General features: G+C 52.2%; 1 protein-coding gene across 24 annotated transcripts in view; it reads left to right on the forward strand.

Moving 5' to 3' along the window:
• The window catches only part of RALGPS1 (Ral GEF with PH domain and SH3 binding motif 1), a 264,237-nt gene that overhangs the window by 44,896 nt on the left and 207,316 nt on the right, over positions 1-12,025 (forward strand). For 23 of the 24 annotated variants that reach the window (XR_016225247.1, XR_016225248.1, XM_017350051.4 and 20 more), the window contains one exon: positions 1,833-1,937. Coding sequence is in view for 21 of the 24 variants with exons in the window: in XM_017350051.4 (XP_017205540.2) it covers positions 1,833-1,937 (105 nt within the window). In the remaining 3 variants the exon portion in view is untranslated. Of the gene's footprint in view, positions 1-1,832; positions 1,938-7,443; positions 7,720-12,025 lie in introns of those variants that run through there. The other variant, XM_089320173.1, reaches the window with a different exon arrangement.

Genomic DNA, 12,025 nt, shown 5'->3' on the forward strand with positions numbered 1-12,025 from the left:
TGTGTGTACATCATGTATAGCCGGCACGTGGTAAGTGCTCAGGAATACTAGAGTGAGCGTGTGTGTGTGTGTGTGTGTACTCAGTGCATTTTGGTGGCTGCATGGCGCGTCCGTACCCCTCCACAGCCAAAACTGGGTGCTCGCTGGGTCCCTGGTGCTCCTCACACGTGTTCCTCAGGCATCCTCTGGCTTCATTCCTCCTGGTGACCCTGCCGGGCCCGTACCCCTGTTCATCTGTTTCTGGATGAGAAAAGGAAAGCTCAGGGCGGGGAATGACGGGCTTTGAGTCCCACAGCCAGCCAGGTGGGTGGGGCTTCGGAGCCAGGCCTCTGTGGCTCTCGTGCTCCTACCCAGCCTTCCACTGCCTTGCGGAAAATCAGTGGTGTTCGTCCCATGAGCCCGGGGGGTGGGTGTGGACGGGCGGATGCCGCGGTTACCGCTGCTCAGCCCATCCTGGAATCAGCCAGGGGTGGTGTTTGTCACAATACAGGCGTTGACCCTGACACAGGGTCTCCTCTGTGGTGGTGCCTGAGCCCACCCAGCTCCTTGACCCAGCATCTCCCAGGGAGGGAGGTGCCAAGCTTCGTTTCACATCACTGTGTAGGGAGCAGGTTTTGGTGCCCCCATTTTACAGATGGGCGGGTTGTTTGCTGAGGTCAGATGTGACTTCAGAAGTCGCTTCGCCATCCGTGCCATTTGCTGCCACCATCTTAGGGCTGACCCCTGCGTGGTGCCTTTGAGTGACGCAGGTTTACGTTCCTGCCCGACTCTGCAGCCTCGTCTTTTTGGTTGTTGACTGTTGGTTTCCCTCACTGGCCTAAAAACACACCAGTTTCCAGTAAGATTGCAAGGTTTTTCCAGATATAGCCGTTTTGGAAAGAGTGAACTAAAAAGGAATTAATAGAAGCATATTCTCTAAATCCCAGTCCAAGCCGTTGAGGTTCATGGAAACCACAAAATCCTTCTTCGTGAGTTGAAACGAATAAAACCATTTATGAACCGGGCACAATTTTTGGGTGGTAAGCTCAACCGATTCCCCAAAGTGGGGTTTGATGAAATTACACAAAATGAAAGGGAAGGTGTGTCCAGCATTCTGGGATCCGCACAGTGTTGAGTTTCATGAGGTCAGCTGTGTCTGGGGGAGTTCTAGCTGGACTTCTTTATGAGAGCCCCTTTCTTCACACGCAGGGCTGAGTGTTCCTACCGTCGCGACGTTACTAAATAGAACTCTCGCGGCAGCCTCCAAAGCCAGGCGGTTACGTCTCAGCTCATCAGCCGCGGGCTGTGAATTCTCAGGAGCCCATATGTGCAATGAGCCTCGAGAGCCAGTTTTACGTTTTGCCTGGCAAGTTTCCAGCAGTGACTTCAAGTAGGGAGAGAAAGGTGAACCGAGGTAATGCGTGAAAGAGCAAACGGAACAGATTCTCTGCGCAGGCCTGCTGTGATGTCAGGGCCTGTTCCCTCAGGACGCCTGGCTGGGAGCTTTATCTCCCCCCATCCGCCCATCACTGCACCCCGCACCCCTGCTCCCGCTGGCCGTTAGCAGCAGTTAGCGTGTAGTGTCGGAAGGTGTGTTTTGGGGTCAGACAAAGAGAAAATGCGAATCTGTCACATTCTGGCTTTCAGTTTGGTAACTGTAATACTGTCGAGAAGTAGCATTGCCTATCTGTACAGTGGGAACCATAACAGTGCCTGGAATAGAGCAGAGCACCAAACTCTAGAAGTTTCTTGTACTGTCCAGGTCTGCCACTCTGGCATCCTGAATTCAGAGGCGGGGGGGACGGGGGCTCCAGGCCAGACGACTCAGACGGGCTCATCTCCCTGCTCCACAGGGCAGCAGCTCAGACTCCCTGGAGGGCCAGAGCTGCGACTATGCCAGCAAGAGCTACGACGCCGTTGTCTTCGACGTGCTGAAAGTGACCCCCGAGGAGTTTGCCGTAAGTGACGCGGAACCCATCGGGGTGGCCGGCGCCTCCACAGGGCGCCAGAGGGAGTTCTGGCTGAGCTTCTGTTCACGCCGGCAGCACCCCACGTGCCTCTGTAACAGGGAGTGCTGGGTAAGGTGTGGTGTGTCCTCGAGGGAGCACTGGGCGCCGTGGAATGGAGTGCTGCAAGTCACTACCTGGGAAGGTGCACACGGGATGGGAGTTGTAAGGGAGAGATTATAGCACAGCTTGCGGAGAGGAAAGCTATTTTTTTTTTTTTTTTTGACAGGCAGAGTGGACAATGAGAGAGAGAGACAGAGAAAAGGTCTTCCTTTTTTCACCCCCCAATGGCTGCTGCGGCTGGCGCACCGCGCTGATCCGAAGGCAGGAGCCAGGTGCTTCTCCTGGTCTCCCATGGGGTGCAGGGCCCAAGGACCTGGGCCATCCTCCACTGCACTCCCAGGCCACAGCAGAGAGCTGGCCTAGAAGAGGGGCAACCAGGACAGAATCCGGCGTCCCGACCGGGACTAGAACCCGGTGTGCCGGTGCCACAGGCGGAGGATTAGCCTAGTGAGTCACGGCGCCAGCCAAGGAAAGCTATTTTAATGTTAAGTTTTAAAGAGTTAATTATCTGAAAGGCAGAGTGACAGAGGAAGACACACACACACACACACACACACACAGAAAGAAAGACAGAGACAGAGAGAGAGGTGTCTTCCATCTGCTGGTTCACTCCCCAAATACCTGCAATAGCTGGGGCTGGGCCAGGCTGAAGCCAGGAGGCCAGAACTCCAGCCAGGTCTCCCTCACAGGTGTCGGGAACCCAGGCACTTGGGCCATCTTCCTCTGCCTCCCACGTGCATTAGCAGGAAGCTGGATTGGAAGTGTGGAATCGTCAGGACTTGAACCAGGCACTCTGATATGGGATGCAGGCATTCCAAGCAACAACTTAACACCTGCTGCCCAGTACTAACTTTTTATTATGCATTTCCTGCACTGGAGCATAAGCTCCCTAAGATAGTAGGAACTTTATCTGATTTGTTGATCGCTTTCTCCCAGTGCCCAGAATATGCCTGGCTCCTAGTATGTGCTCAGCAACTCCACGTGGTCTAAAAGAATTGAATCCTTGCAGTCAAATAAGGCGTGTCATTAGCTCCGGATGTCCTAGTAAGAAACAAGGACCCAAGAGCTTTCTCCCGTGGCTCCTCTGGCCAGGTATTAGCAGGAGCAGGTGTGAATGCCTCTTCTGATTGTCCCCCTGATGCGGGGAGGCGGGGAGAAGAGCAGCTGTCATCACCCAGCGCCTCCTGGGTGCTGAATGTCATGTCTGATGGACTTTCGCCACTCGAGCAGGTGTGTGCCTGCTTCTCACCAGCTGACGAGCAAGTCAGCCACGAGAGAAGAAGGTCCGCTTCACAGAGGCGTCAAGCGGCACAGCCGCCCGACACGCTGGACCAGCGCTACCCAATGGAAATGCAGTCCGAGCCGCGTGGGCAGTGTTAACCTTTCCAGGAGCCGTGTTTTAAAAAATGAAAGAGGTGGAATTCCTTTTCATAGTGCATCTCAAGTCTATAATGTCCAAAATCATGCCATTTCAACATGGAAGCCACAGAGAAGTATTGGGTACTTCCTCTTCATCCTTTTCAAACCAAGTCTTCAAAATCCAATGTGTGTTTTCTGCGTGTACTGCTGGCCATGCTTCAGAGGCTCAGTGGCCCCCTGTGGCTCGCAGCCACCGGACTGAGCAGCGCAGGGCCAGCCTCTGTGCCCCCAGCCACAAAGCCCACCAGACACCTCTGCTGTGGGAGGCGCCGGGGGCCTGCAGGCCAGCTCTGACGCCGGTGTTGTTTGTGTGTGTTCACTCATGTTCTCAGCAGTTGTGCTTCAGGAAAGAAACGAAGCAACGACAAACCTTCAGAATCCCTCCCCAGCTGTTTGCCACGGAGGACGTCAGAGACTTGGGCCGCATCATCCACAGGACCCCTGGGTGACACGCTGGGCCTGGTGGTCTCGTCTCAAGCCTAGGGCATCCCTTGGCCTGGCCCAGATGGGTTTTCTGAGGCGAGGGAGGCCGCAGGGAACAGTGGTGGATGCTAGCTTTGGGCCCACCAGAGCCTTTCCTGTGAAAGTAGGCCCCGAGCAGTCTCTGGTCTCTGGGGACGCACTGGGGTTGTCAGGTGTTGAAACTGAACCAGACCCCTGGCATTTTGGTTTCCTGTCCGATAATATGAGAAAACCTAGATGTGAATGTCCATTAAAAACCATTTCTGAGATTCTGGGAAGACAGGATTTTTCATTCTCTCTGAATTCCCCCACATTTACAACAACCAGAGAGCAAACCCTGAAACCCATGAACAACGTTTATGGTGAAACTGGATGACAGGGCCGTTGTGGTGGTGCAGTGGGTTAAGCTACCACCTGCAGTGCTGGCATCCCACATGGGCACCGATTCGAGTCCTGCCTGGTGTACTTCTGATCCAGTTTCCTGCTAATGTGCTTGGGAAAGCGATAGAAAATGGCTCAAGTGATTGGGCCCCTGCCGCCGCATGGGAGACCCAGGGTGAAGCTCCTGGCTCCTGGTTTTGTCCTGGCCCAAGCCTGGCTGTTGTGGCCATTTGAGGAGTAAACAAGCAGATGAAAGATCTTTGTGTCTCTCTGTGCCTCTTGTCTCTAACTCTGCCTTTCAAATGGATCAATAAACCCTAAAAAACAAACAAGAGGATGGGGTGGGCACTGTGGTGCAGTGGATTAAAGCCCTGGCCTTCAGCACCAGCATCCCATATGGGCACTGGTTCGAGTCCCGGCTGCTTCACTTGTGATCCAGCTCCCTGCTAATGTGCCTGGGAAAGCAGTGGAGGATGGCCCAAGTCCTTGGGCCCCTGTACCCATGTGGGAGACCTGGAAGAAGCTCCTGGATCCTCGCTTTGGATCAGCTCAGCTCCAGCCATTGTGGCCATTTAGGGAGTGAACCAGCTGGTGGAAGACCTCTCTGTCTCTACTTCTCTCTATACTGTAACTCTGTTTTTCAAAGAAATAAAATGTTAAAAAAAAAAAAAAAACCAAAAAGCTAGGGGACAGGTTATCCTCACCTGCCCCAAAGTACAGGTGTCTGAGGACTCACCAGCGCCTCCCACAGGACCGCCAGGGCGTCCGCATCCACAGGGGGAAGCAGAATGAGCACTGGGGTGTTTGATGGACGTGAGCGCAGGAGGACCCAGCACGGGTCCACAGGTTCCACAGCAAAGACCAGGGGCTCAGTGTGGGACCAGCAGCAGAAACCGGGAGAGCGTGGGCAGAAGATAGGCTACTGTGTTCGCAGATGCTGTGCTGGGCATGTGGTTGCTGTGATCCCTTGAAATCAACCAGCCAGGGCTCCCTTCTAGGACAAGACCCCAGACCTAAGAGAAAGGCAGAGGAAAGAGACTGTGTGTGTGCACGCACGCGCGAACTCTCAGCAGCCGCTCGGTGTCTTGACCGCTGCGTGGAGTCAGTGTAGGGCTAGAGAAGGCTGCGCCACGCTCCCTCTGACGAAGGCTTGGGAAGTTAACTTTACGTAAGAGTAGGCGAGAGGAGATTAGCGCCCCAGATCCCACTGTAAGTTAGTCTAAGGAAAGGGGAGATCATCCTTAATAGACAATGAAAGCGTGGCAGAAAGTCATGCCCCAAACCGATGAAGACTGTGCTGTCCGGTTTTAAATGAACAAGGAGACCTTCAGACCGTGCTGTGAGACGTGAGCAGCATCTGCTGGTAGCAGAAAAGTCTCCTAATGAGGTAACAGAAAGTGCAAGAAAAATGCTTCTGGAAATGGGGACTGATCTAGAAGGAACCCAGGAACAAGTTGACATGACAAAATGCCTTAAGGGAGGAAACTTTTCATATCAAAGTAACAGTGCAGGGCGGGATGTTGGGTGCAGCAGCCACGGTGATGCTTGGGATACCTGCATCTCATATTGGGGTGCTTGGGTTCAAGTCCCAGATCTTCCAGTTCCAGCTTCCTGCTAAATGCACACCCAGGGAGGCAGCAGGTGGTGGCTAAAGTAATTGGGGTGCCTTCCACCCATGTGGGAGACCTGGATTGAGGTCTGGACTCTTGGCTTTGGCCTGGCCCAGCCCCAGCTATTGTGGGCATTTGGGGAATGAATCAGCAGATGGGTAATCTCTCCCTGGTTCTCTCCTCTTTCTTTCAAATAAAAATAAAATAAATGAAGCGATAATAAGATTTTGGGGGAAAAGTGACAGATAGTTACGATAGATGCAGAAGATTCAATACACAGATAATAAGAATCTGAAAGGGGGGATAAGAAAACAAGGGAATTGATCAAAACTAAGAAAATGGTCATGAAATAAAATCTTTCAAACTACATCTTGAGAGTGTACATGATGAAGCTAAGGATGTCAGCCCATGTGTGTTCTTGGTAAACCAGTGGATTTTAAAAGAAAAGAAGAAAAAAATCTGTTGCAATCCTAGGCAAAAATGGTGAATGACTTAAAAGAAAAGCAAAGTAGATTACTGGCAATCTTTTGGACAGAGAAGATTTGACACTTTTTTTTTTTTTTTTTTTTTGGTTTGTTTTGCCAAGGGAAATGGAATAACATCATAAATTAGATCAAGGAAAGAAAAACATGCGGACTAAGGATTTGCCACGCAGGGAAACTGACTCTAAAGAGAAAGGACACAGACACGCTGTCAGGGACCTGCAGGACCCCAGAGGGTGTTACTGCCCTGAGCGCCTCCTGAGGACAGTGAAAATGACCAGACTTAGGAACGGGCAGACCGATGAAGCTGCAGCTGCTGGTGTGATGGGCTGAGTGAGGGTGGCACAGAGAGGTGTGGTTTATGTGAGAATTGATGTAGTCAGAACTGTGCCCTGTTTCAAAAGGATGGGCAAGAGTAACCTTGCCCATCTGTAACCTGTAACCTCAGGTAGCACAATTTTATCCTGAGACCGGCATGTGTGGTGTGGGACATGTTAAGTAATGATGGGAGATGATAACCTAGCGTTCTTGGGGTACCAGAGCCTGGATTTTTGATCTAGAAGAAAGGGGGCCAGCGCTGTGGCGTAGTGGGTAAAGCTGCCGCCTGCAGTGCCAGCATCCCATATGGGCCCGGTTCGAGTCCCGGCTACTCCACTTCTGATCCAGCTCTCTGCTGTGGCCTGGGAAAGCAGTAGAAGATGGCCCAAGTCCTTGCACCCCTGCACCCGCATGGGAGACCTGGAAGAAACTCTTGACTCCTGGCTTCGGATCGGCTCAGCTCCGGCTGTTGTGGCCAACTGGGGGGAGTGAACCAGCGGATGGAAGACCTCTCTCTCTCTCTCTCTCTCTCTCTCTCTCTCTCTCTTTCTCTGTGCCTCTCCTTCTCTCTCTGTGTAACTCTGACTTTCGAATAAATAAATGAAGCTTAAAAAAAAAAAAAGATATAGAAGGAGATGCAGAGAGGATACAGAAGAGGGTAAGGAAGTAAGTGGGGTGAAAGGCGCCCTGAATTTGAGCTGGAAATACCGGTGTGAATTCCAGACTGTGGTCCTGAAGTGCCGTCTCTCCGGGAGGAAGGAAGTTGGGACAGGAAGCACTCCCCCCGAGCCTGGTCTGATTTCCCAGTCCTGTGAGGAAGCCGTCAGCGGCAGCGGGACCGGCGCCAGGTGGAACAGACCGGACACTTCGAGCTTCAGAAGGACAGTAATTACAGCGGACTGAAACCCATCTGACAGTGGGTCACCCGCAACTGGACAGTGCGAGGAAGGAAGCGTGTGTCCCACCTGCCGCTTTTTGGCCTACCCCTGGGTAAACCAGGTAGATGGAGGAGAGCGTCTTTTCCCTGAATTAGCTGAGCTGACACACGGAAAGGAGATGCTAGCACTGCACTGAACAGATCTGGGCAGTGAGCATCCGTGGTCGCCAGCCTCATCGATGGGAGGCCTTGTGTGCCCCCTCATGAGACACCTGCACCACCTCTAGTCTGGCCAGAGCCTCTCTGTCCGGCTGCTGACTACAGGAAGTGCTCAGGGCAGAGCTGCATGAGTGTGGGGAACCGTGTGGCCAGACGGCCTGGATTCTTTTTTTTTTTTTTTTTTTTTTTAAGATTTATTTGTTTATTTGAAAGAGTTACACAGAGAGAGGAGAGGCAGTGAGAGAGAGAGAGAGAGAACATTTCTATCTATTGGTTACTCCCCAATGGCCACAGCAACCAGGTCTGGACCAGGCCAAAGTCAGGAGCCAGGAACTGCTTCCTGGTCCCTAAATGGCTGCAATGGCCAGGGTGGGGTCAGGCCAAAGCCAGGAGCCAGGAACCAGGAGCTTCTTCAAGGTCTCCCATGTGGGTGCAGGGGCCCAAGCACTTGGACCTTCCTCCACTGCTTTCCCAGGCACATTAGCAGGAAGCTGGATCAGAAATGGAGTGGCAGGACATGAACTGGCACCCATATGGGATGCTGGCATCGCAGGTGATGGCTTTACCCACTAAACCACAATGCCATCCCCATATATATATTTTTAATTATTTATTTGAAAGGCAGAGAGAGAGAGAGAGAGAGAGAGAGAGAAAGAGAGAGAACATGTCTATTAGTTACTCCCCAGTGGCTGCAGCAGCCAGGTCTGGATCAGGCCAAAGTCAGGAGCCAGGAACTGCATGCTGGTCTCCCACATGGATGGCAGGGACCCGAGCACTTGACCATCACTGCTGCCTTCCCAGGCACATTAACAGGAAGCTGGATTAGAAGCAGAGTAGCTGGGATAGGACCTGCACTTTGATGTGGGGTACTGGTGTTGCAAGTGGTGGCTTAGCCCTAATGCCAGCCGTGTTTTGTTTTTAAAATTTTTATTTATTTGAGAAGTAGACACACACACATACACATACACAAACACACATACATACACATACACACAAATTCCACCTCCTGATTCACTCCCCAAAGGCTCACAAAGGCCAGGGTTGGACCAGGCCAAAGCTGGGAGTTGGGAACCTAATCCAGGTCTTCCATGTGGGTGACAGGGACCCAATTACTTGAGCCATCACCTGCTGCCTCCCAGGTGTCCATTAGCAGGAAGCTGGCGTCAGGAATAGAACTGGGACTTGAACCAGGTGTGCTGATATGGGGTATGAGGGTCTTAACTGCTAGACCTGTCTTTTATTGTTTAATTACAGAAGATACAGAACATAAAATCTTCCATATTACCATTTTTAAGTGTTAGATCAGTCATGTTTTTTTGCTAAACTGAAACTCTGTCCGTTACACAATCCCCACACCCTCTTCCCAGCCCCTACCCTGCTCCTTTTTATCTTTGTGCATTTTACCTGTCTGGACACCTCACATGGGGATCACATGTGTGTGTCTGTGCCTGGACACCTCACATGAGGGTCACATGTGTGTGTCTGTGCCTGGAAACCTCACATGGGGTCACATGTGTCTGCCTGGACACCTCATGTGGGGGGGTCACATGTTTCTGTGCCTGGACACCTCACATGGGGGTCACATGTGTGTGTCTGTGTCTTGACACCTCACATGGGTGGGGTCACATGTGTCTGTGCCTGGACACCTCACATGGGGTCACATGTGTCTGTGCCTGGACACCTCACATGGGGTCACGTGTGTCTGTGCCTGGACACCTCACATGGGGTCACATGTGTTTGTGCCTGGACACCTCATGTGGGAGGGTCACATGTGTCTGCCTGGACACTTCACATGGGGGGTCATGTGTGTCTGTGCCTGGACACCTCACATGGGGGTCAAATGTGTGTGTCTGTGCCTGGACACCTCACATGGGGTCACGTGTGTCTGACACCTCACATGGGTGGGGTCACATGTGTCTGTGCCTGGACACCTCATGTGGGGGGGTCACATGTTTCTGTGCCTGGACACCTCACATGGGGGTCACATGTGTGTGTCTGTGTCTTGACACCTCACATGGGGGCCACGTGTGTCTGTGCCTGGACACCTCACATGGGGTCACGTGTGTGTGTCTGTGTCTGGACACCTCACATGATGGGGTCATGTGTGTCTGTGCCTGGACACCTCACCTGGGGGGTCACGTGTGTGTGTCTGTGTCTGGACACCTCACATGATGGGGTCACGTGTGTCTGTGCCTGGACACCTCACATGGGGGTCACGTGCCTTTCTTCTTGAGACCAGCTCTCGGCATCTGTGGCTTGTCTGGACCACGTTGTCTGTGCACTCAGCCAGCAGTTGGGGCAGCTCTTTCTTGCCCTGGTGGGGGCTGCAAACTGAGTGTGCTCTCTGCGGCTTTCTGTCGCCGTGCGTCATGTTACAGTCACGGGGGAGCCGTTGCAGAGGTCCTCCTCTGCTCTCCCCAGGGGGTGCCATACAGGTCACCTCAGAGCTTCTCCCCAGGTGCAGGAACTGTCCTGACCCTCTGCCGGTCATGACCTCCTTCTAGCTCCGTGTGTGGGTGGCATTCACCATTTCTAATAGCTGCGTAACATCCCGGTGTCTGGACGTGCCATAACTTTTTTCAGCAATTCCCCCTTGATGGCCTTTTAGGTTGTCTCCAGATTTTTGGTACTGCAAACAGCGATGCAGTGAACGTCTGTGTCCATGTCTGTCCCCGTGTCTGCGTTTGAGCCTGTAGAGCTGTGTGTACAGTCTCCTTACACTCTCTGCCTTTGTCAGGACCACTGTGTCAGTAAAATGCGCGTTGTGCTCTTAAGGGGGTCATGTCCAAACACATGAGCCAGGATTCAGAAACATTTCCTGAAAAGACAGTATTGGGATAATTAGCAACTTTTGAACGTAGATTGTGTATAGACCATACTGCTGCATGCCATACATTTATCACTGTGTGAGAGAATGATCTTGTTCTTGATACATCCTGAGGTATTTCAGATGAGGAAGTGTGAAATCTATATTTTACTCTCATTGGCCCAGAAAAAAATGCACGTGTGTAATTATGTGCATGGTGATAGCAGCCAACATGGGCTGACACGTTGCCACTGGGGCTTGGTAAAGGCTCAGGAGAGTCCATTGTACTACTTTTGCAACTTTTTTTAAAAAATAGGTTTGATGTTTTTAAAAAACAAACAGTTACACTTTTAAACGAGTTATTGGTAGAATGCTTCCCAAGAGTGCAGTTACAGGTCCCCAGGGGGTGACGGCTGACGGTGGTGACTTCTTGTTGCTAAGATTCTGCCTGTGATGCTGTACGTGGCCAGCCCAGTGCTTCCCCATGGCTCGGGAGTTTGTCTTAGGAGTAGCTCTTTGGAGCTGGTTGCTTTTTGCCCCATGAGTCCTGGTCATGCCTGCAGGAGTGATCGAGGTGCATACTTCAAGGCATCTGTTGGTGCACACAGCACTGGCTTGCCCGTGTGGAGTCTGTGGCTGTGCAGGGAGGATTTTGTTGCTAAGGGGAAATACTGTGTTCAGCGCCTGCAGAAAACATGTCGTTTTCTTTTTGGCCAACCAAGAGGTTCCTGTGTGTCCACACAGCACTTCAGGGCTACACTGTGAGGTGCTCCTCCCATAGGTCTCTCCAGTCTGTAGGGTTCATCCCTACAGAAAATGAGGTGTAATGTGTGATCACCAAAAGCTGGGGTCATGGGGATCCCCAGCCTAGGAGGGCAAGGAGCGAGGACTCAGACCAGCCTAACTGGGCATCTGATCTGAGGCCGTATTTCCCATGCCGTTGGAGACTTGTTGGGCCCCACTGCTGGGTGAGTCTGCTTCCTGGGGACAAACATGGAACTTGCAGTCTCATTTCTGCCAAGGCTTTAACACAGCTGAAGCCAGGGGCATTGTTGCCGAGTGGTCCCCAGAGCTGGCTGTGGAGTGTGGCATGACCTGTCCCACCTGGGAGGGGTTGCTCAGGGTGTGACTCAGTCTGAGGATTTCTGCCTGAGTATCTTGCGTCCCTGGAGCCTCGCTCCACACGTTCTACCTTTTCTTGGCCGGAGTTGTGAGGCTAGGAGTGGGAGAGAGTCTTCTGAGAACCTTCACTGTGTCAGGGCCGGCCTGTTTCAAGGCTAATGACCTCTGTTGTTTGTTTTGAATAAGACACCGGGACACATTTTCCGACTTAGGGAATATTTGAAAGTTGGACCAGCCAAAACCTACAAAATGTAAGGGCCCAGTTTTAATAAATCACTTGC

Source organism: Oryctolagus cuniculus, chromosome 1 (genome assembly GCF_051225735.1).
Source record: "Oryctolagus cuniculus isolate XC-2025 breed Fujian yellow rabbit chromosome 1, ASM5122573v1, whole genome shotgun sequence".
NCBI lineage: Eukaryota > Metazoa > Chordata > Mammalia > Lagomorpha > Leporidae > Oryctolagus > Oryctolagus cuniculus.